The sequence below is a fragment of the Cyprinodon tularosa genome, unplaced genomic scaffold, assembly GCF_016077235.1.
Source record: "Cyprinodon tularosa strain WSP-4 unplaced genomic scaffold, ASM1607723v1 ctg1025, whole genome shotgun sequence".
NCBI classification, from domain to species: Eukaryota; Metazoa; Chordata; class Actinopteri; order Cyprinodontiformes; family Cyprinodontidae; genus Cyprinodon; species Cyprinodon tularosa.
In genome coordinates, this window is record NW_024037811.1 from 124,540 (window position 1) to 149,096 (window position 24,557).

The 24,557-nt window shown below is 39.7% G+C and overlaps 1 protein-coding gene across 1 annotated transcript; it reads left to right on the plus strand.

The window, feature by feature from the left end:
• The first annotated feature begins 8,281 nt into the window (after positions 1-8,281).
• On the plus strand, positions 8,282-17,853 carry LOC119780278 (zinc finger protein OZF-like). The gene is made up of 3 exons (XM_038280268.1): positions 8,282-8,444; positions 11,918-12,115; positions 15,800-17,853. Exons 1-3 carry the CDS (start codon positions 8,381-8,383, stop codon positions 16,897-16,899), a joined length of 1,362 nt encoding a protein of 453 aa, XP_038136196.1. The 5' UTR covers positions 8,282-8,380; the 3' UTR covers positions 16,900-17,853.
• The last annotated feature ends 6,704 nt before the right edge of the window (positions 17,854-24,557 follow it).

Below are 24,557 nucleotides of genomic sequence, written 5' to 3' on the forward strand. Positions count from 1 at the left end.
CCTATAACCTTTGAGGTTCAACCATCACCTTAATTTGGTAAGGCTGTGGTTTGGGGGAGAAGGATATTGCAGCTTGATTTTATGAAGCGGCTCCTCTTTGATGAAGTTAAAGAAACAGAGTTCGTGGCCATTTTGCTGTTTCCTCAGCAATGGTCCTGTTGTGCTAAAATAATATCCTGCAGATAATGAATAACTGATTAACTAAACAGGAGTTATAGCTAATTATTTAACTTATTCAAAATCGGATTTTATCTCTGTTTAGTCACACTGTTACCAAAAGAGGGAGGATCTGGCCTGAGTGATAAATCGTCCGCTATATGAAACACAGAACAACTGCAAGTTAAACAATGACGTCTTTATTCTAATAATTCAGGATTAAAAAAATCTAACATCTATGCAAACACTGCATGCTATTAGAAAAATAAACACGAGGTAGACTAAGTAGCTACGTTTACATGCGCAAAATTTCCCCGATCCGATCCAAACCTTGGTTGATCGGAAATTCAAAATCTCCGTTTACATGGACACTAAATGAAATGATCCGATCATGACGTGTGTATACATGTACCAAGCGTTGGATCAGATTAAATCTTTTAAGCATGCGCAGAACTTCCTGCCAAACTTGGCAGTTCTGTCTGCGTCTGGTTTTTGGGAGGCCTGACAAATGATGCGCTCGGAGCGAGCGGAAAGAAAAAAGGAGAGAGGAGGAAAAAAGCGCTTGGCAGCGAAATGTCCGAGAGAAAATGTAGAGAATGAGCGATTGAACCGGCGTGGGAGAGCGAGTGGGCGAGGAGGATAAATTCCTGCTTCCTGCAGCTTTAAATGAACTTATAAGTCGGCGTTCCTAGACTCCCCCCGCCATGTTGTTCACAGCGAGAGCGAGAGTGACCGGTGATTTCCTGTTGTTGACAAGGCGGAAAAACGTCACGCTGACGTCGCACACATGCGCAGTGAAGATTATTTTACTCTTAAGATCCGAATGGGTGTTTACATGGACGCCAATCGGAATGGCGATCGGCAAAAACCACCTCTCTGATTCGGAATTAAACTTAGATCCGATCGGACCGAATCGGATTAGAATCTTCAGTCTGACATGTTTACATGAAACATTTTTGATCTGATCAGGCCTTCAATCCGATTAGTTGTGTCCATGTAAACGTAGCCAGTGACTAGTGTAAAGAAAAGGAATAAAACCCTAAGAGTCTGTTTAACTGGTTTCTTAGATTGTTCACGATAGGCCAGATGTTAATACATTCAATAATGTCTGTTAGAATAACAGCAGGTATGATGATAACAACAGTGCAATTAAAAAAACATAAAATACATTCAGCTTAAAATGGTAAATGGTTAAAATGCATTAACAACAGCAGCAGAAGTTCATTCTGCAAAGCTGCATAAACAGGGCGGGGTGTGTGTGTGTGGGGAAGACATGTAAATGTGACTGTATGGACGTATGGGAGACTCCCTCTTCATGTGATGAAAGGGATGAGGGGGGTGGCGGGGTGGCAAACTTAAAGCAGAAAGGGAAGAAAGTAGGATAGGAAATAGAAAAAGGAAATATCACTTGCAGCTTTCACAGCACTTATTTCAACCAATGAACCAGAGCTCTATTAACCAATATAGATTAAAATCAGCATTTATTCAAACTTCTAACTGCCTGTCTCTCTCGTCCGAGCACAGCACCTCATTAATGGAGGGATATTACTTTCTGTCTGGGAAGGCGTGCTGAGGGGGAGAAAAGGGGGGCGCCCAGTTCGGCTCCAGTTCTGCAGGGGTCCATCTCAGCAAGGATCCGTTCTCGGAAGAGTTCTGAGTCAGTTTGATGCTACAGCAGAGAAATTGTTGGGCTTTTAGGTTGAGGAAGGTTTACTTTCGGGCTATCAAAGGAAAGGCGTCCCCCTGCCGATAGGCCATGATATCTGTAGAGAAGTCCTCACAAAGTGGGGAAACTCCTCTCAGCGTCCAGCTCCAGAAGTTTCTGTCTTCTCAGTTCAGCGGGCGCTATGCACGTTGGAACACTGTGATCCGTCACTTTTGACACAGGAAAACGAAAGCTACTTCCAGCTAGCTTTCTTTAGCATTTCACGTGAAACAGGCGTCTCCTCGCAGGCGCTCTCAGTTTTAAACCATGAGTGACGCTTGGGCATTTCCTGTTGAAGTTTCAGCTTCCTCTTGAGCTGATTGGTCCAAGCGTTAGCTGACCGTACCTTGACCGCAAGTTCCAGAACTTTCCAGAGCATCTATTGTTCTCTTTGTGAAAAAGGAAAGGGGGAAGGTTTTAGATGGTTCATCCAACTGATTTGCACTCCATTGTGGCAATATATCCCAACAGTCCTAATCCAAAACAGGTAAATTGTGGTTATATCAAGGATTTTGCATATCAGGACTGTAATAAATTCTGTAGGCTAACTTCTTTTTCGCTTTTTTTCCATACTCTGACAAAATCCCCTCCCGAATTAAAGATTTGCTGTAGGTACCTGATCTGCTCGGGGCCCCGCCCCTTTTTATGACATCAACATCTGGCAACTCCACTCGGACAAACTTTTTCTTAAGGATCAAATCTCTTTTAGAGTCTCAACATAAGATTGCCTATATTTGCTATTATTTTACATTTCATTGGTGATCTAAAGTAGCCAAAAGTAGAAAACAGTCATTGTCACTCTTGAAGTAAAGTACTGCGTTTTAAGACTGAGCTCTGCTATTTAACAAGGTGACAAAAAGGTCTCAGCTGGTTTTATTCTTTTTATTAAGATCTGAGGACAGAGGAGGACAAATGGAACATCTTAGAAATGACTTTAATAGAGATTTTAAACAAAACAGGTATTCTACTTGTAGAAAACGAACAGTTGTTGTTGACATGGAGTTAAAAGTAGTGTAGCTTAATGTGGCTAACTGACCGAGCTACTGTCATATTACGGTTAACCCTTGGCCACAGCATTCTCATCTTGAAATGTATTGACTTGAATTTTGTGACCATAATTCTAATGACAATAAAGCCTGTCAACTTTCACCTAAAGAGATTTCCTCTACCACCACCATGAAGCACAATTTTCTGTTGTACAAAATGTCTCAACCTGTGTGGTGTACACTCACCGGCCACTTTATTAGGTACACCTGTCCAACTGCTCGTTAACACTTAATTTCTAAGCAGCCAATCACATGGCGGCAACTCAGTGCATTTAGGCATGTAGGCATGGTCAAGACAATCTCCTGCAGTTCAAAGCGAGCATCAGTATGGGGAAGAAAGGTGATTTGAGTGACTTTGAACGTGGCATGATTGTTGGTGCCAGAAGGGCTGGTCTGAGTATTTCAGAAACTGCTGATCTACTGGGATTTTCACACACAACCATCTCTAGGGTTTACAGAGAATGGTCCGAAAAAGAAAAAACATCCAGTGAGCGGCAGTTCTGTGGGCGGAAATGCCTTGTTGATGCCAGAGGTCAGAGGAGAATGGCCAGACTGGTTGGAGCTGATAGAAGGGCAACAGTGACTCAAATAACCACCCGTTACAACCAAGGTGGGCAGAAGAGCATCTCTGAACGCACAGTACGTGGAACTTTGAGGCAGATGGGCTACAGCAGCAGAAGACCACACCGGGTGCCACTCCTTTCAGCTAAGAACAGGAAACTGAGTGTAGTGGTACCGAGTGATCCAAATTGGTAACTGCACTTTAAAACTGCAAATTTAATGTAAGGTTGCAATAATTTCCCTGGAAAGTTACCTTGAAGGCACACAGGCCCGCTAAAGAGCAGGCTTGAGACAATCTCACCAGATTCAATAATTTTATTACAGTATTGGAACAAAGCTATTTAAAACCACTCACACATTAAAATAACAGTCACAGCTCAACTCCAGGCTGGCAGTGTAAATCAGGGTAGTGACCTACAAAAGAACACAGCAAAAAAAACAAAAAGAAAATCGTGCACAAACCAAAAGGAGTACCACCACCCAGAAGGTCCACCACCAACACCAGGAGCTGGCCGTTTCTGTCAAAATGAAAAGACAGTCAAATCACACATTTCATATTAAAAAAACGTTCAGTTTACAAAAATCAAGCAGCAGTAGTTTCAATAAAGTCAGTTTGGGGATGAACCCCCACGCCGCAGCAGACACTGCAAAAGATTCACCAGAAGAATCTGTACACGCCAGTCACAGACCGGCCCGAATCAGTCACACTGGACGAGAGACAGGAAGCAGCTTCACGCTGACCAGGACGGCGGGCACGGAGCCGACAGCCAAAGTAACAGGCAGCCGGCGACGGACGCCTACAGGCGGACTGCCGGCCGGAAACAGCAGACGAAGCAGCCGGCCAAGGACAAACAGCAGCGTCTAATCAAACATGCATGTTTGATTAGAAAAATATAAAATCTAGAAGCATGTGAAGAATGAGCTTTTCACTTACCACTGAATGTAGTGCCTATGGCAAAGAGAAGAATCAGACAGCTTGTATGGGACACCTGCATATATATCAGTAAAACTGAGCTACGGCTAGGCTAACAGAATTAGAGTATAAAATAACTCTTACCACAAGAAAGCTTGATCAGCGTTTAGTTTAAAGCGCATCATTCAAGCGCGCATCCGTATGCAGCTGGCGTGCTGCGCCAGCAAACACCGAGGTCTGAACCGGAAGGACAACATGATGACCAGGTGAGGGAGGGCCCTTTATATACAGACAGCGCCACGACCAATTGGATCGGCACTTGTATGGTGCGTTCAAAGCCCGCAGGGCATACTGCCACATGAGGCTACAATTTGCACAAGCTCATGGAAATTGGACAATAGAAGATTGGAAAAACGTTGCCTGGTCTGATGAGTCTCGATTTCTGCTGCAACATTCGGATGGTAGGGTCAGAATTTGGCGTCTACAACATGAAAGCATGGATCCATCCTGCCTTGTATCAACGGTTCAGGCTGGTGGTGGTGGTGTCATGGTGTGGGGAATATTTTCTTGGCACTCTTTGGGCCCCTTGGTACCAATTGAGCATCGTTGCAACGCCACAGCCTACCTGAGTATTGCTGCTGACCATGTCCATCCCTTTATGACCACAATGTACCCAACTTCTGATGGCTACTTTCAGCAGGATAATGCGCCATGTCATAAAGCTGGAATCATCTCAGACTGGTTTCTTGAACATGACAATGAGTTCACTGTACTCAAATGGCCTCCACAGTCACCAGATCTCAATCCAATAGAGCATCTTTGGGATGTGGTGGAACGGGAGATTCGCATCATGGATGTGCAGCCGACAAATCTGCGGCAACTGTGTGATGCCATCATGTCAATATGGACCAAACTCCCTGAGGAATGCTTCCAGCACCTTGTTAAATCTATGCCACCAAGAATTGAGGCAGTTCTGAAGGCAAAAGGGGGTCCAACCCGTTACTAGCATGGGGTACGTAATATAGTGGCCGGTGAGTGTACATATACTTTATTATAATTTTCACTATCAAATGTCTAAAATGTCAGCTTTATGTAATGTTGTAACTAGATATCCATATTTGATGAGTACATACTACTGGCATTTTCTTTACAAGTACCAGTGTTAAACTAGTAAATAGTAGTAAAAAAAAAAAAAAAAGAACTATATGTACCGGTATGTATAGTTTCGGTAGAAATACTCAGTTGCTAATTAAAAAATTTGAGTACATGTAACTTTAAAATGCACTAACAAATGTTTTTAAACAAAGTAGATCCAACTTAAATTTGTAATTTGGAAATGTAAAAATTAATCTGGATTCAGACAAAAGAACACATTTAGAACTCTTAAAGTTATGTAAATCCAAAACACACAAAAATGACTAGAGCAATGCTAAAATTAAGTTAACTTTATGTGAATTTTTTAACAAACAGAGAAAATATAGTTTCTACAAAGAATAATCTTGTTGGATCTACGTAATAAAATTATGCAAAAAAATAAATCATTATAATTTTTAAGTATCCAATTTTAGTTGACAAAATCCAGAAGACGCATCTAACTTGCTAAAGTATTTTGCATTAGCGAACTATGACATTATTTCTTCTCTTGTGGCTTTATAGCTTTCTTCAGATTTCTTGGATCCATACATACTCTAGGTTTACCATTCTTTTTTGTCCACAATGACCAGAGAACTCACCCAGTCAGTTGGTTCATAAATTCTCTCGATCACTCCCAGCCTTTCCATCCTGTCAAATTCCTCTTTCATGGGCTTTTGAAGAGCAAATGGCACTTTTCTGAATGGATTGATGACTGGTGGCAGTGTCTTGTCAACTTGGATGGTGTGCTCCAGGAAGACAGCCATGATCATGGCATATGGCCCAACACTACATATCTGTATGTTCCAACGCTAGGTTTTTATACAATCTACATGCGCCACCTAACTACATCATTTAGGATGACCATTAAATTGTTCATATCAATACAGGCCAGAGCAGGGCAGCCTCTCTCTCTGTCCCAGTGGCTTACAGCAGGGGTCCTCTTTGTCTCAGTCGTTCATCAAGGCAGGCTTCTCATCCAGTCTGGCTCTATAAGTTCTCAAACTCAAGAGAAATGTGTTGCAAAAGGTCTGCTTTGCTGTAGTTTGGTTCTGAAAGGTTACCACAATGACCCATCCTTAATTATTCTGGAGATCTGGGTCCCCCCTGGGCCTTGGTTCTCCACCACAGTGGAGAACCGGGCCGAAGCAGACCCCAGCTTCATGGGCTAGGGAGAGGAGGCAAAGAGAGGCAGATTCCTGTGTGCTCTGTGATTTTGCCTGTTGCTTAGATAAGTTTTCATCCAGAGCAGTACTACTCCCTGGATGCCATAACACACCAATTTCTTAATTAATATTTCATGATTTATTGTTTCAAAAGCTTCTTTGATATCAATTAATACACCATCTGCAGATTTATTATTATCTAAGGCGCTGGTGACGTCTTCTATTCACCAATTTAATGACAACCATTGCTGTAGAGCTTTGTCATTTAAATACATACTAACTTCCAAAAAGCAGTTTATGTTAATTGACGAATGTATCTAATCTATAGACAAATAATTTCTCCAAAATGTTGGAAAACTGTGGAAGTAGAGAAACAGGCCTATAATTAGTGAAATGGTGTCTGTCCCCAGATATATAAAGTGGAATAAATTTGGCAATTTTCATCTTTTCTGGAAATTTACCCAACTGAAATGACATATTGCGGATGTAAGTCAGAGACTGAATAATTTCTTTAATTACCTTCTCAATTACTGTCATATCAATGCCATCACAATCAGTTGACCCGTTATTACATTTATTGACACTATCTATAATTCAATTCAATTCAGTTTATTTAAATAGCGCCAAAACAAACGTCATGAATGTCCTCAAAATTTTTATCATTATTTAAAAAAAAACACACATTCTTTTTTCCAAATATTCGATACATTCCAAATCCCTTTGATATTTTTTTGTCTTTCTATTAATTACTGTAATAATTCTGTTTAGCTATTTGTAGAATAGCAGTTAATTTATTCTTATATTTCTATATTTATTCTCTACCTCGAAAGATCTATGCCTTAGGAAATCTCTGTATTTGCAGGTATTTTGCAAACCCTTTGTGATTCATGGAGCTTCTGAGTATTTGTTTTTATGAGAGGACATTATTAATGGACAGTTTTTATTGTATAATAGTTTAAAGTTATGCAGAAAATTACCCTATGTTATATCAACATTAACTTCTTGTAAAACAGACTCCCAGTTATGTTTCAATGAATCCTTTTTGAAAGATTGGAGAGATTCCTCTGTCCTTACTCCTCTAAATTGTGGATTACTTTTATCCTTATTTTTTTTTATGTAGAAATTGTTGCTAAAAAACAAAGACTGGAAGATGGTCACTAATATGCTGATCTATTAACCCTGCGTCTGGACCCTAATAATCCACTTAGCATATTGTTATCTAAGATATAGGTAAATATATTATTTATTAAATGTTTTCCCTTCTCTAATGAAGTAAAAAAAAAATAAAATAGAAATAAAAAGCGGAACGCATGTTTGATTGCACGTGTTTCCTCCGCCACTAGTTCAGCGTTACACCTGCTGCCTAATTCCAGCGATCCTGCTCTGATGCAGAATTACTGAACGGTCCATCGGGCCTAGACTACTACAGGGTTAGAGACGGAACCTCTGCGACAAAAAAAAATAGTTTAGTGTTTAAAGGTTCAGCCTTAGTGACAGCGCCGTTACCATGGATACCACTGCAGCTATCAGCTGTTAGCATTAGCTTCCGTGTGCTAGCAGAGAGGCTGCTAATGTGTGAGTGTTTGCAGTGAGAATGTGTTGAGTCCAGCTGGAAGGAGAGTTTGTCAGCGAGCAGTTAACTCCTGCTGGAGAAACATTCCCAGAGTTTAAAGGAAGATTAGATCAGATCGAGGAGGAGAAGATGGATGATCAGCACAGACTGCTGGATTTCACCAGGATCCCCCAGATCATCTTACACCGGACAGGTAGGAACCGGGTGGTCCAAGGATTGAGCTATAAAGAACACCATAGAACTGGTGAAACTTCAGACTTATTTACAAAGCTGGAAAACGTTCTGCTGTCAGGAAGAAAACACGTTCAGAATAGGTCCAGCAGCACAGCTGATATTTCTCTCCAGGATGGAGTCACAGCCAAACAGGAACAGACCAGATGAAGCTACTATGAGAAAAAGCAGAGAGAGCAGAACGTTAGAGATTGAACTAACAGATTCTGCAGAGTGGGAGAATAGAGATAGAATGAAGCAGAATGATGAAAAAGGGGTCCCTATGTCCTCCAGCAGTCTAAGCCTATAGCAGCAGAACTATAGAGATAGATCAGGATAACCTGAGCCACTCTAACTAGAAGCTTTATCAAAAAGGAAAGTTTTAAGCCTAGCCTTAAAAGTAGACAGGGTGTCTGCCTCACGGACTAAAACTGGTAGTTGGTTCCACAGGAGAGGAGCCTGAGAACTAAAAGATCTGCCTCCCATTCTACTTTTAGAAATTCTAGGAACCACTAGTAAACCTGCAGATTGAGAGCGAAGTGCTCTGTTAGGAACATAAGGAACAATCAGATCTCTGATATCAGATGGAGCTTGGCCATTTAAGGCTTTATATGTGAGAAGGAGGATTTTAAATTCTATTCTGGATTTAACAGGAAGCCAATGAAGAGAAGTCAGGATAGGAGAGATATGATCTCTCTTTTTCATTTTCATTAGAACTCTGGCTGCAGCATTTTGGATCAGCTGAAGGCTTTTAACTACAGTTTGTGGACTTCCTGATAGTAAAGAATTACAATAGTCCAGCCTTGAAGTAACAAATGCATGGACTAGTTTCTCAGCATCACCCCTGGACAGGAGATTGCTCATTTTTGCAATATTCCTCAGATGAAAGAAGGAAATTCTAGAAACCTCTTTGATCTGGGATTTAAATGACAGGTCCTGATCAAAAACAACAGATTTTTTACTTTATAATCTGAAATCAGTTTAATCCCATCCAAATGAAGTGACTGACTAATCAGCTTCTTTTTCAGAGACTCTGGTCCAAAGACTATAACTTCTGTTTTGTCTGCATTCAGAAGCAGAAAGTTAAGAGTCATCCAGGTTTTTCTGTCTTCAGACATGCCTGTAATCTATGTAATGGGTTAGCTTCATCTGGATTATAGACAGATATAGCTGGGTATCATCAGCATAACAGTGGAAATTAATCCCATGCTGTCTAATAACTCTACCAATTGGGAGCATGTATAAAGTAAAGAGAATTGGTCCTAGCACTGATCCCTGTGGTACTCCACAGGTAACCTTTGAGCATGTTGAAGATCTATCATTAACATGAACAAACTGAATTCGATCAGATAGATCAGATTTAAACCAGTCTAGTGCTGTTCCTTTAATTCCAACAAAATTTTCAAGTCTTTCTAAAAGAATATTCTGGTCAACTGGATCAAATGCAGCACTGAGATCCAACAGGACGAGCACAGATACAAGTCCATTATCTGAGGCCATGAGAATATCATTAGTGACTTTCACCAGAGCTGTTTCAGTGATATGATGAGCTCTAAAGCCAGACTGAAACTCTTCAAAAAGTTCATTATGGTGGAAGTGATCGCAAACTTGTTTGGCAACTACTTTCTCAAGAATTTTAGATCAGAAAGGAAGATTGGATATAGGTCTATAATTGATCTGGGTCAATTCGCCTTTGATAGCATGTCTAGTATCGGCTCTTCCTGTTATGTCCAAAACTGTCCAAAACTTTAGCGTCTTCTTTAGGAAGAAGTTTTACTGAAAAAGATGAAATCCATTTCTCATTCTACTGTTTCATTTCCAGACTTCTTCAAGCAAACAGCCCGAAGCCCTATTTGAAAAAGATCAATTAGGAACCATCTGATCTGTGCAGTTATCGGCTTTTTCCTGCTAAAGTTCTAGAGATGCAAGTGGCAAGGAAGGCGACTACTCTACTTGAACCAAATAATATTTTTGGATAGATGTATTCCTGTTTCTTTCTTTTGTATCTGTATTTTACGGAGCCCCTCTGATGACATGGTCAAAAAAAATGTTTAATTGTGTCCACGAAGTAGTATTTCATGCGCACGTTATACTTATTGCGTGGCCACAAAATACTACTTCGTGGACACAATTAAACATTTTTTTTACCATGTCATCAGAGGGGCTCCGTAGTTTTTCTTTTTGTATCTATGCTTCTTTTTCTATGTCTGCTTCTGTCTCCTTGAACCCCAGTGGGCCTCAGCAGATGGCCGCTCACACTGAGCCTGGTTCTGATGGAGGTTTATAGAAATACACTGAATAGAATTGAACATACATCCGGGTCACCCTGGATTTACTTTGTAAAATAGACCTAAATTATTTTTTTCCCTCCCCAAAAATAGTACTAAACTATAATATTTTAAAGGTTAATAATGTATTTCCTGAGAAAATAAAAGCCTTTAAATCCTTTCTGTTTTATCCTCTGTTCCTGATCTGTACAGGAAATGGATGCTACGCTACTTCCAGGAGCTAACTTTATCAGCTTTGGATTTAAACATAAATCTAGTCTTTTTGACTTTTCTGTGTTTCTTTCATGTTAACATTATGCTATATAGCGCTTAATCTAAAGAAAGAAACAACTAAAATGGAGATAAACATGGTTTAATCAGATATACTGCTCTGATGTCCCATGATGACGTCAGAGAAGCTGTTTAACGGAGAAAATGTCCTAAAAATATTTTTTTAGGCGTGTATTATCATTATTTAGTGATTCAAGGATAGAAATAAGCACTTTTAGAACTATAATTAGATTTCTTATGGTGACCTGGATGAATATCTTTGTGCAAATAAGTGGAAGGTACGGATCATGCTATTGACTCTGATCAGGTAGTGAATAGCTCTACTGTTATATGCAGGTCTATGGCCGCCCCTTCTGCAGCAGGGAAGCCCTGCATAAGTATGGATAAGTTGGCTGTGTTGAAATTTAAGAAAAAAAAATTAAGCATATGATATCAGTCATCAATCAGGTGGAACAAACTGTAATGTAATGTTGGCATTACGTGTGTTTATGAAGCTCTCATTCGTTTAATTTAGTTTTCTGCTTTGCTTCAAATGATGCTGCTGTGTGATTGGAGGGAGCTGTATATTAATAAAAGGTTTATACTCTCATAGGGAGAAAACACCAAAAATCAAACGTGAGTTTATGTTTATATCCACTGCTTTTAACCTGCTAACATAAACAATTAATCATTAGCCAATTATTAATGCTTGGTTTGTTGGAAATATTCTAAACATTTAGAGACTTTCCTTCATAGCCTGATAGACTGAAAGGTAGTTTAGATTTTTAAACCTGTGTTTGAATCCAATTTAATCACATTTAATGAAATTTAGCTCTGAACATTTTCTTTATATTCATAAATGGAGAATCCTTCCTTTCCCCTCCAACATTACGTCTTTCTCCTGTGTTTGTCTTTCCAGACCTCCTGCAGGATGGAAAAGAGGAGGATTTCTCTGAGCAGCAGCTCTGGAAACAGGAGAGGAATTCCAGTTTGGACCAAGAGGAACCAGAACCTCTGCAGATGAAAGAAGAGCAGCTAAAGCCAGAAGATCCCTGGACTAAAGAGGAAACCATGGAGCTCCCCATCAGTGAGCAGGAGGAGCAGCAGGAGGCTGGAGGTTAGAGATGAACTGATTCAGGCTTTTTAAGGCTGATCTTTAACTCCAGTCTAACTCGGTGGTCGGCAGCCCGCGGCTCCGGAGCCACATGTGGTTCTGTTGCCCCCAACCCCCATAACCCCCCCCAACCCCCCTTGCGGCTTTTCAAAAATGTATGAAAATCGATTTTTTCTTTTTTGTTTGTTTTAACATGGTGCAGGAGGTCAAACAAAATTAATGATGTTTTCCGATGCTGATGGGACAAAGACACTTCTGATGCTCTAAGAGAAACTTTAAAGTGTTGATGACACGATATTGACATTTTCTAGTACATTTTGTTGTTGACCAAAACGATATAACTGATGATCTATGCAATAATATCAAGGGTGCCTGGATAAAATAGTTTTGATAAAAAAACCTGTCATTCAGAGGACTCAATGCTTGGTTAGTAAGGGAGAAAGCAGAAGTGATGTATTGAGCTGAAACAGTTGGAACATCGGTTTGTGCTGCTGAAGTTTTCATGGATTGAGATGCAGCCCTGCCTTTGCCTTCAGCTTTTTGCTTGAACACCCATACGGAGGGCGTCAGCTTATTTAAGTTTCCTAAGGGTTCTAATCTGCTTTCAAAGGGGTGAAGCAGGTCAGATCTGGAGAAGTTGGAGGACTCCATTTTGAGGCCTCTATTTTAATATTGTTCCCTCATTGAAAGAGTCGCTTGGTTATTCAGTAAAGCTCTAGCATGTTCTGCTACCAACAGCTGTAGCTATAGCGTCCACCTGGGGGGAGAGAGAGAGAATTAGCCAGTGTATGAACCACACACAGACCGACTGTTCGACGTAGCTCCTAGCGCTCCATAGAAAAGATTAAAACTGAACAAAATAAAACTAAGTTTAAAAAACAACAGGCTGATGTAGAGCTTACAAAATCATCAATTTGTGAACAGGAATAAATTAAAATGTCGCCCTCTGCCATATTAATTTGTGAGACAAGTGGAACAAAAAAAATTTATAACTGTACTATCTGAAAACAATCTGCTGAAGTGAAACCTTTTGGGGGAGGAGAACTCTGTTAAAGTAATCCTGAAGGTTATTAGAAAGTGGTCAGAGAGGACAGGGTTGTGAGGAAATCCTGTTATTTCTTCACATTCTATGCCGTATGTCAGCACAAGATCCAAAGTATGAAGATGAGAATGTGTGGGACTATTCACATTTTGAACAAAGCCAATAGTGTCTAAGATAGCATTAAAGGCTGCTCTTAAGCTATCGCCTTCAATGTCAGCATGGATGTTAAAATCTCCCACTATGATGACCCTGTCAGTATTTAATACCAAATCAGAAAGGAACTCTGAAAACTCATCTAAAAATTCCGAGTAAGGACCTGGTGGACGATACAAAGTTACAAAAAGAAGAGGTTTTCTTGCCTTGAAATTTGGATCAGGGAAATTAAGGGTTAAATGATCAAAGAGTTGTAGGTATTAATTGTTTTGGGAGTAATCAGTAAGTCAGACTGGAAGATTGTTGCTACTCCTCCTCCTCGCCCAGAACTTCTGGGGATGTGAAAATTTAAATAGCTTGAAGGAGTTGCCTTAATTTCCACTGTTATGCTGATGATACCCAGCTATATCTGTCTATAATCCAGATGAAGCTAACCCATTACATAGATTACAGGCATGTCTGAAGACATAAAAACCTGGATGACTCTTAACTTTCTGCTTCTGAATGCAGACAAAACAGAAGTTATAGTCTTTGGACCAGAGTCTCTGAAAAAGAAGCTGATTAGTCAGTCACTTCATTTGGATGGGATTAAACTGATTTCAGATAATAAAGTAAAAAATCTTGTTGTTATTTTTGATCAGAACCTGTCATTTAAATCCCAGATCAAAGAGGTTTCTAGAATTTCCTTCTTTCATCTGAGGAATATTGCAAAAATGAGCAATCTCCTGTCCAGAAACTAGTCCATGCATTTGTTACTTCAAGGCTGGACTATTGTAATTCTTTACTATCAGGAAGTCCACAAACTGTAGTTAAAAGCCTTCAGCTGATCCAAAATGCTGCAGCCAGAGTCCTGATGAAAATGAAAAAGAGAGATCATATCTCTCCTATCCTGGCTTCTCTTCATTGGCTTCCTGTTAAATCAAGAATAGAATTTAAAATCCTCCTTCTCACATATAAAGCCTTAAATGGCCAAGCTCCATCTGATATCAGAGATCTGATTGTTCCTTATGTTCCTAACAGAGCACTTCGCTCTCAATCTGCAGGTTTACTAGTGGTTCCTAGAACTTCTAAAAGTAGAATGGGAGGCAGATCTTTTAGTTCTCAGGCTCCTCTCCTGTGGAACCAACTACCAGTTTTAGTCCGTGAGGCAGACACCCTGTCTACTTTTAAGGCTAGGCTTAAAACTTTCCTTTTTGATAAAGCTTCTAGTTAGAGTGGCTCAGGTTATCCTGATCTATCTCTATAGTTCTGCTGCTATAGGCTTAGACTGCTGGAGGACACAGGGACCCCTTTTTCATCATTCTGCTTCATTCTATCTCTATTCTCCCACTCTGCAGAATCTGTTAGTTCAATCTCTAACGTTCTGCTCTCTCTGCTTTTTCTCATAGTAGCTTCATCTGGTCTGTTCCTGTTTGGCTGTGACTCCATCCTGGAGAGAAATATCAGCTGTGCTGCTGCCATCAACACCTTTGTTTCTAGATGTTGGAGCTTGGCCTGTTTTCCAGTGTAGTCCTGTTTCTCTGACTGTGACTAACTGGATGTGCTCTCTTCATCCTCTGACATGGGAGCTGGCTCGGAGCTCGTCTGCCTGGCTGTGTGTTTCCTGGACGGGGATGCATTTTACAGTTGCCTTTTGTATCTACGCTTCTTTTTCTATGTCTGCTTCTGTCTCCTTGAACCCCAGTGGGCCTCAGCAGATGGCCGCTCACACTGAGCCTGGTTCTGCTGGAGGTTTCTTCCTGTTCAAAGGGAGTTTTTCCTCTCCACTGTCGCTACAAGCATGCTTAGTGTGAGGGATTGCTGAAGAGTCAATGAGTCGATGCAATCAGCTGGTTTTATCTGCCTGGATGATCTGGTGAACTGGAAAGTGACCTGAGATGACATGATGTGAATTGGAGCTATAGAAATAAACTGAATAGAATTGAAATTGAATTAACAGTAGAGAAGCTGCAGAGAGGTCTGTTAAACTAGGACTCTGCTTCCTGGTCTGCACCCTGGGGGGTCAGGGTTTTGGAGGACTAATAAATGTGGCCAGATTCCTAGAAAGAAGAGCTGCACCATCCAAAGTGGGATGGATGTCGTCTCTCCGAATCAGACCAGGCTTTCCCCAAAAGGATTGCCAATTATTAATGTAGCCCACGTTGTTTTCAGGACACCACCTAGACAACCAGCGGTTGAATGACGACATGCGGCTAAACATAACATAATTAAACCAACTCACAGCACCCATTAAGAAACTGAAAATTTTGCGTTTCTAATTTTTGGCTAGATCAATTCAGAGTTGAGGATATGAGTCAGGGTTTGTTAAACTTGTTTTGTGTAATGCGCCTTTGTTACGCAGATCCCTCACTGATATTGAATCACAGTGAGCCTCTTTGATTTGTTCAACTCTGCTATTATTTGGGCTATTTTGTCAAATTTAATCAATTAGGTTATGTAGTAAATTGGTGCATGTAATAATAGAAATTCATTTTTTCTGTTTGTCTTTCCAGACCTCCTGCAAGTTGGAAAAGAGGAGGATTTCTCTGAGCAGCAGCTCTGGAAACAGGAGAGGAATTCCAGTTTGGACCAAGAGGAACCAGAACCTCTGCAGATGAAAGAAGAGCAGCTAAAGCCAGAAGATCCCTGGACTAAAGAGGAAACCATGGAGCTCCCCATCAGTGAGCAGGAGGAGCAGCTGCTTCTCAAGCAGGAGACTAGAGAGACACATTTCTCATGTTTGACGTGTGGAGAAAGTTTTCTAAAAGAAGAACAGTTGAAGACTCACAGGAAATCTCACACAGGTGAAAGACCTTTTTCCTGTAAGACCTGTGAGAAAACATTCAAAAGAAGAAAGAACTTGAATGAACACATGAGATTACACACAGGTGAGAAACCTTTCAAATGTGCGTCTTGTGGAAAAAGCTTCAATAAATCTCACCATCTTCATGAACACTTAAGAATTCACACAGATGAGAAGTTGTTTTCTTGTACGATTTGTGATAAAAGATTTAATCAAAAAAGCGCTTTGGCTTCTCACATGGTAAGTCATTCAGATAAAAGGCCTTTTTCCTGTAAGTCCTGTGGGAAAATGTTCAAAAGAAGAAATGATTTGAACGACCACATCAAAGTTCACACGGGTGAGAAGAATTACGAATGTCCGTCCTGTGGGAGAAACTTCACTCAGAAATCTCATCTTCACAGACACATCAAAACTCACACAGGTGAGAAGAGTTATGAATGTCTCTCCTGTGGGACAAACTTCACTGATAAATGTACTCTTGACAGACACATTAGGACTCACACAGGTGAAAAGAATTATGAGTGTCTCTCCTGTGGAAAGAAATTTGCTCAAAAGTTTAATCTTGACAGACACATCAGAACTCACACAGGAGAGAAGCCTTTCTTTTGTTCAATTTGTGGGAAAAGTTTTACTCTTAAAGGCAGTTTGACTAAACACAAATCAACCCACCTGGGTGAGAAACAATTGTCCTGCACAATATGTGGATTGAATTATTCCAAAAAGATCGATTTTGTGCTTCACATGAGAAGTCACATTAGTGAGACGCCACAGGGCTCAGATTTCAGTCAGGCTGCTTATTTTTTTGTTTGAAACCAAAAATGAAAAGAGCAAAAATGCTCTAGTGTTATGCTAATATGAGAGAATTAATAATAATATTTATTTTATTCCTTTCTTATTTAGAACAGAGCTTTAGTGGCACAAAGCAGATGCTGGGGGGTGTTCAGACCTTCTGCTGCTTGGAGAGAAAAACGTGCCGAGAAGCTTTTAGGTGTTCAGGAGAATTCAGTCATTGCTAAGCTGCATGTTATGCTAATAATAAAATGTTTTAGTTTTTGTCTAAAACCGTAATTATTGGGGTTATATTTCTGTGGTCCAATTATCTATATACACTGTGAAAACTTTGTAATATTGATACTTAATCAGACCTTATATTGCTAAGAGACTCTTCTATATGTACAGAGCTTCACACACACAGTCGTTGGCATTAGTTTAATGATGCGCATTCTCATACTCTCGTCTTCCGCTTCCTCCGGGTTCAATAGACGTTCCATTCTTTACCTAAAGCCCCATTTCCACCACCCTCTGAAAACCGATCCGTGCTGAGCTTGGATCAGTTAACCGTGCCGAGCTCGGCTCCTTACGACCGTTTACATATCACACTAACGTGGTTCCTCGCCACCTGGTGACGATCTATGGTATTACTGCTCATTAGAGGGAAACATGCAAACCAACATGGCGGCGCCTCTAACATTCAGGAAGTTTGCTGTCAGGCGAAGAACCTTATTGAATTTACTTGACAGAGTCGGCTTTCAGGAAGTGGATACGATAAACGATAGTCTAATCAGGGCTTCCAGATGCAGGAAACGATGACAAACGTTGAGGTTCATCACTCTGCTGAGCAGAATCATGACTAGATATCGTGTGGAACGGTAGGGAAGCTAGGATTTTTATGAATGTCTGAAGTTTCCTAAATACGGAGGCTGACTGTAAGGAGATGACCCAGTCTGCTCATATGGTCTTTGTTATCTGAGAACCGAGCCAGAACTGAACCACGGCGAGCCCTCCTGATGAACTAGTACCACGTTAGCATGGTTCGGTTGTGTCTGGCACGGTCCTGTTCAAGTCGTGCGAAACATTTACACTAAACAGTTACCTCAGCATGGTTTCAAAAGTCTAAATGGGTCTTAAGGCTACGTTCACACTGCAGGCCATTTTTTGTGTGAAATCTAATTGTTTAGTATGGTCGTTCACATTTCCAAATCTATGCGACCTGTATGTGATCTCCTGAGTGAACTGCATTCACACAACCTAAATGTCCTGCATGCGCAGCAGAGGATGATGTCACCAGCCAGTGCGTTCTGCGTCCGCAGAAGTAAAGGTGGAAGGAAGTGGGTGCCAGACCTTTAACACAATCTTTTCAAGCAGGCTGATTGTCGTCCTCCATTGTTGTTTTATTTCTTCCTGCTTCTGCATAGCAAGACACAGAGCTGTGACCTTTGATGAGTATTGATGACTCTGAGGTGGGATGAATGCGCCCTGGCCGTTCAGACACGGAACGCATTTGAAATGATCAGATCCGTGTCGGATTCAGGACCGCAAAGCCAAGTGGCCTGGATTGCACTGGAAACAATCAGCCATGAAAAGATCAAACCCAGGTCTGATCATGTCGGCAAGAAAATGTGATTTGGGTGACTTCAGACTGCAGAGTGAACGTGGTCTAAGAGTAGCTGGACGTGTCAGCAGAGGAAATCTGCTCCTCCGATCCAGTCTTGGAGAAGTGAAAGAAGACGAATATGAAAACCAATAGTTGAGATGAACAGATAAAGACTGAGTTATTCCTGACGCAGGTACATTCGTTAAGGAAATAAGAAACAGACATACCTTCAGCAGCTATCCTCTCTGTATCGGACCTTTAGCTGACTTTAGGGGGGCGTGTACGCCACACTACATGTAGAAATGGAGAACACAGATGTTTATTTTCAAAGCCTCTCCGTGGGCTTTAGAGGCTGGACTCTAAAAACTTGAAAATGTTTCTCTGAAGAACAAAACAAGATTAAAATGGCTGCTGTCGTTTGATTTAAAGTTGGTATTATTGCTGAACGGTTTGAACATTCTTTCTCCTGGTTTTAAAGCCTTTGGAATAATAATGTATTTAAAGAAGTGTAACACTCCTCTAAACGTTTAACGTTTCTGATCGTAAAGTTGTTTGTTTTTGTTTCTTAAGTGTACTTTGAACTAATTGTCATAGTTTTGTTCTTGGTTGTGTACATTTTCTATTTTCTCCAATGATTCAGGAAAGCTACTGTCTGTTTTTATAACAATGCTTTTTATTGTGTTCTATTCCTCGCAGAATGTTTTTATTAATGTAATAATGTCTTGATAAATTAACCAAATAATTAAAATCTTAATGGAAACGGAGAGTTTTTTTTTCTTCCTTTATTTTTTGGTAGTCTTTTTAGCACCAAATTGTAATGTGAATATTTAAAGTAATCACTGTTGACCGGATGTTATTGTGTTGGAATATATAGGAAATGGATTTTTCCAGCCACACCACTCAGTTCCCTGAATGACACTTTGAGATCCTTTAAAACCGTAACTTTTATATTTAAACCTGGTTTGAAAATAAGATCTCCTCTAATTTCATCTGTAAATCGGAAGGGACAAAGCTAATTTATATCGCAAGTTTGTGTTGCTCAAAGCCCGCTTTTGAAATGCGTGTCAGCCAATAAGCTGCGTGCCTTAAAGTGAACTCTCAGCTACCATGATATGCAGTAGAAACACTTCCGAACTTTACTGCTCAGCCTTCTGGGGTCGTTTTCCAGCATCCGCTTTGATTAAGGTTCCCGCAGATCCTAAAAAGGGTTAAAAGGCTCTTATTTCTTATCGGATGTAACGGATTGATCCAAATCTCTTTGAGCTGCTGTTGGACGAACAGACTGGACCAAAGACGGGCCTGCAGAAAACCGAACTGAGCCAAAGGCCTTCCCTCCACCGAACCAAAAACAGTAACTGCCCTTCCCCCTCCTCCCATCTGATGCTTAAAAGTGCTCAGTTTGGGTGAACTATAACTAGATAGAATAGCCGCGTTGGTGTTTTTATTGGAAAATAAGCTTCTGATTCAACTGCTGATGATTTTAAAAGTTTCACTGAATGCTAAAGCTCACTACAGACCGAACAAGTCACATGCTACTGAAGCTAACTGCTACATCGTGAGTTAACCCTCTCTTTGTTTAGGTTGGACCCGACCTGAACCAGAACCCCTGGGGCCAGCTAAGCTAACGGGTCTTACAGCCTCATCATAGTTTAATGCATTCCTGAGTCATGATCCATCTTTCACCATAAACTGAATGAAACTTCACTGTTTTTGACTGCAGTCAACATCTCTGTGTGTGTCAGGGTTTATTTACATTTCATCTGCTGCTATTATAAAGGACACTTTTAAATGCATTAAGCCTTAAACTTTGAAAATCTCAGACTTTCAAAGGGCTCTTAAACCCTCTTCCCTTAAATTTCTCTTCCCACTTATTTTCAGTAGTGTTTAGTGTTTTGCTTAGTTATTAAATATAATACTGTGTGATTGTAGCTAATAAAGATATCATTGTATTTTAATCTGTGGTCTTTGTGTTCATTTTACACAGTGAAATATTTATCACTCAGGTTCGATTCACTCTTCTTTCAGTAGCATCTGAATGAACAGAGACACATTTATTTGTTTGGTGATTAAAATGACAGAAAAAAATGTCTTTTTATTTCCTGTTTCTTTTTTTTTTGCATTGATCACTCCATGTTTTTAACATTTGTTGTGTTTCTAGGAGCTGATTTTCATGTCTGTAGTGGTGAATCCCCGGGTGCTTGTTTTCTTCTTGATTTGAGGTGCATTTTTTTTTTTTTTTAATGGTATTGTGTCTTATATTTTGATTTCCTTCCAGTTATTTCCACCGTTGGCCACAGCTCTTGGTCCAGCTATGTTATTACATTTGTATGGATAAATGGGATTTTCAAACTTGTGTATTCAATAAAGCCACTAATGTAAGCTGGACTGTTCTTCCCTCTTAGTCAACAAACCTGTGTGGCTCACTTCGCCCTACTTGCCACATTAAGTAACATCAGTACAGATTTTAATCTAATCACTCCTCTCCATTACCAACAGCTGATTTAGTAGAGGACATTTCAGCAGCAATAGATATAAAACAATATCTTGTAATTATAGATACTGATCTTCAAAAAGATTTTAATACATTAGATCATTTTGTAGGTTGGTAAGTAGTAAGGAAAGCTAATGTTAATCTGTCTCTCAGATCTGTGTATTTAGGAACTATTAGGGACAATATTCTAATTACAGCTAATTTTCCAGTTTTTTTCCTCTTTGCTCTAAAAATAGCAATTACTAAATAAGGAGCACATTGAACAGCTGACCTGCAGAACTACAGGCCCATCTCTAACCTTCCCTTCATCAGTACGGCTCATCCCTAACTCCTCTGCTATTTTCTATTTTTATTAACAGTCTGCATTAAGTCTGTAACATCCAAATACTTCTCCTGTTCAGCTCCTGTTCAGGCATCTCACTAATTCACTAACTCAGTATCATCGTATTCCGCTCTGTCCAGGATCAGGTCCTGGCGGCAGCGGTCTCTGCAGAGACTCCCAGACTTCCCTCCTCCTACACACCTCCTCTGCTGGGGGAGACACACAGTCCCTCCAATGGTCCCGGGTCGTCCCCTGGGCCTTCTGCAGGCGGGCCGTGCCTGGAACACCTCAGAGGGAGGCATCTGAAGATCCCCGTGCAAACTCAGCTCAGATGATTTTTCAGATGATATTTCAGTTCAATGCTTTTCTGGTTTGTGTTCATAAGTTCATTAGTTCATTCAACAACCATGTTTTGAGGTACCATGCATTGCTGCTTGATTCATTTTCTTTTTCGTCATTAAAATTTGGTAAAAAATATGTCGTTTTTGTTGAATAGAGGAAGAAATAACAATATTGCCTATAAATGGCTCAAGAAAACAATAAAAGAACCAGGGGGGCACATATCTTGGATAAGAGAGGTTCAAAATCAGTATCTGCCTTAAAAGCCTGAATCAGTTCATCTCTAACCTCCAGCCTCCTCCTGCTCACTGATGGGGAGCTCCATGGTTTCCTCTTTAGTCCAGGGATCTTCTGGCTTTAGCTGCTCTTCTTTCATCTGCAGAGGTTCTGGTTCCTCTTGGTCCAAACTGGAATTCCTCTCCTGTTTCCAGAGCTGCTGCTCAGAGAAATCCTCCTCTTTTCCAACACAATCCTGCAGGAGGTCTGGCAATAATAATACATTTTATTTCAAGCGACGTCAAAACACTCAAGGACACTATACAGGTGAAAACAATAAGAGATAAAAAAGGCAACACAAACTACATGCCTGTCCGCCCTCCAGCCAAGTATCTCCTTATCTGTACAGTCCCCACAAACAGGAACCAAGGAGCAACCACAAGTCATCCACAGTGAGTCCTTCCCTGGCTTTATTTTAGTATTGCCCTGAAAATTCCCATGGACCTAGAACTCATCATCTGATCATCATCTGATCTCCCTCTAGTGTTTCCGGTTCCGGTTCACCTGACCGCTGGATATTCCCAAAGCTGAGAATCTATGGTTTTTGTCCCTTTGAGTGTCACTTCTTCTGTTCTACTAATACTGCAGTGTCCATATAATTTGTAAAAATCCATGCATAATTATAATAAAGCAACCTATATGCGTAAATCAAGCGGAACACTATGGCAATAGCCCTACTGCTCCATTTGTAAAAGTAAAATCTGTCGGGCTCTTTTTGGCATCAAGACAATTATTCTTATTGCCACATTGCCAGACAGGGCAGTGTAAAAAAAAAAAAAAAAAAAAAAAAAACTTTTAATCCTCAATATTTGTAGAATCAATATACATTTTCTACATTTTATTTAGAAGGTTTTAGAAAATGATTCACTAATTTATTTAAACCCTCAGGTTGATGACTAGCTGTTGAACTTCACCCTATGAAACTCCTCCCTGCCAGGGGTCAGACATCAAACGGAGAGAATCACATAAAGTCATTACTGCTGAGAGCTGGAAGATCAAACAGCTCAACAGAGCTATGGCTCCGGGTCAGTCTGACAGCTTGGGCAGAAACAATGAAAATAATCATGAAAAAAAAGTTATTGAAATAATCAACTAATTCTGTAATTGATTAATCATAAACTGAACTGCAGACTCTTAAAAGAGCAGTAATTATACCAGAATAGTAAAACATATATAAACATTTTTCACCATAAATATAATCTATCCTCAACTCCTTGTGTGGTGCAAAGTTTAGTTTCAGTTGGTCTATATTTTGCATATCATCTTCTCTAACGGAACTTTTCTTGATTTTTAATAAGAATTATATAGATTGATTAGCAAAATAATCGTTAGTTGCAGCCCTACTGACAACTGAATAAAAATAAAAAATACTATTATTCAGTTCAGTTTATTTATATACCGTAGTGCCAATTCACATCACATGTCATCTCAAGCCACTTTACAGTGGTTTTATACACCAGTGTCTGCAGCTTTTGTGAACCTATTATTGAAATTTAGGATTATTCTTATTCTTCTCTATTCAAGCGTGAATGGGTCTAAAGCTAATTGAGCCCAAGGTAGCATTAAATGCAGCATTTAAGCTATCACCTTCAACGTTTAAGTCCCCCACTGTGATGACCTTGTCAGTATTTAACACTAAATTAGATAGAAACTCTGAAAACTGGTCTACTGACGTATATCAATGTCACGATGATTATTTTTGCATATCTTAAATTATTTCAGCAAAGAAATGCTCAAAATAATGACAAATACAAATGATCCGTGCCAAACAATGTTTAGAAAATGAACCAAAATTTCAGAACAATGTTCTTAGAGTTTATGTGAAACCTGAAATGTGACTTCCTCATCCTCTGAGCATTTTAACGCAATAAAATATATACTGGAGCTTTAGGTCGGCTCAGAATTTCATAAAAAACAAACCTTTGTGACTGATATAAAGCCATAAAAAGAAACTTATTGCCATGATCCATGAGGTTTTACTTCTGCTTGGTGAAATAATCAAAAAGTAATTACATGAATGAAAAGCATCCAGAGCCGATGACAGAAACAGACGATGCATTCCTTTAATCATAGCAGGTAAATAAAACAGAATCAAGCAAAAACTTTAAAAGGCAGAAACATTAAACTTTTAGTGTTTAACTTCTTTAAATAATTCAAACAAAATGTTCAGCAAAAATATCAACTTTATATCATAACAGCAGAACCTTTAATCTTGATGAACTCTTTAAACAAACATGTTTCAGTGTTTTAGCATTTTAGTTTAATAATGAACTTTTTGAACTTAGATCTTAAGCTTCCCAACGTTTAATTATTTTAGCAGGTTTACAATATTACGCCTTATCAAGTTTTCATGTAGAGATTAATGCTGTTAGTACGTTTTCCTCCAAACTTGACTTGAAAAGATCTTAACCTGAAAGTTAAGTCAAAAGACGGACATTTTACCACGAGTCAAACATGGAAAAGGTCTTTTATGTGCCTTCCTGTGTTCCTGTGTTCAGTGTTCATACAGGCAGTTTGTTTACATTTTTAAAGCAGAAACAAAAAAAAAATCTATGTTTTCGTTTATTCAAACAAAATTAGAAAATGGAAAACAAAAAATCATCAAATTCCTTATTTTTTGCACAAAAAAATCCCATTTTCAAATTCCCATTTTCATTTTATGCACA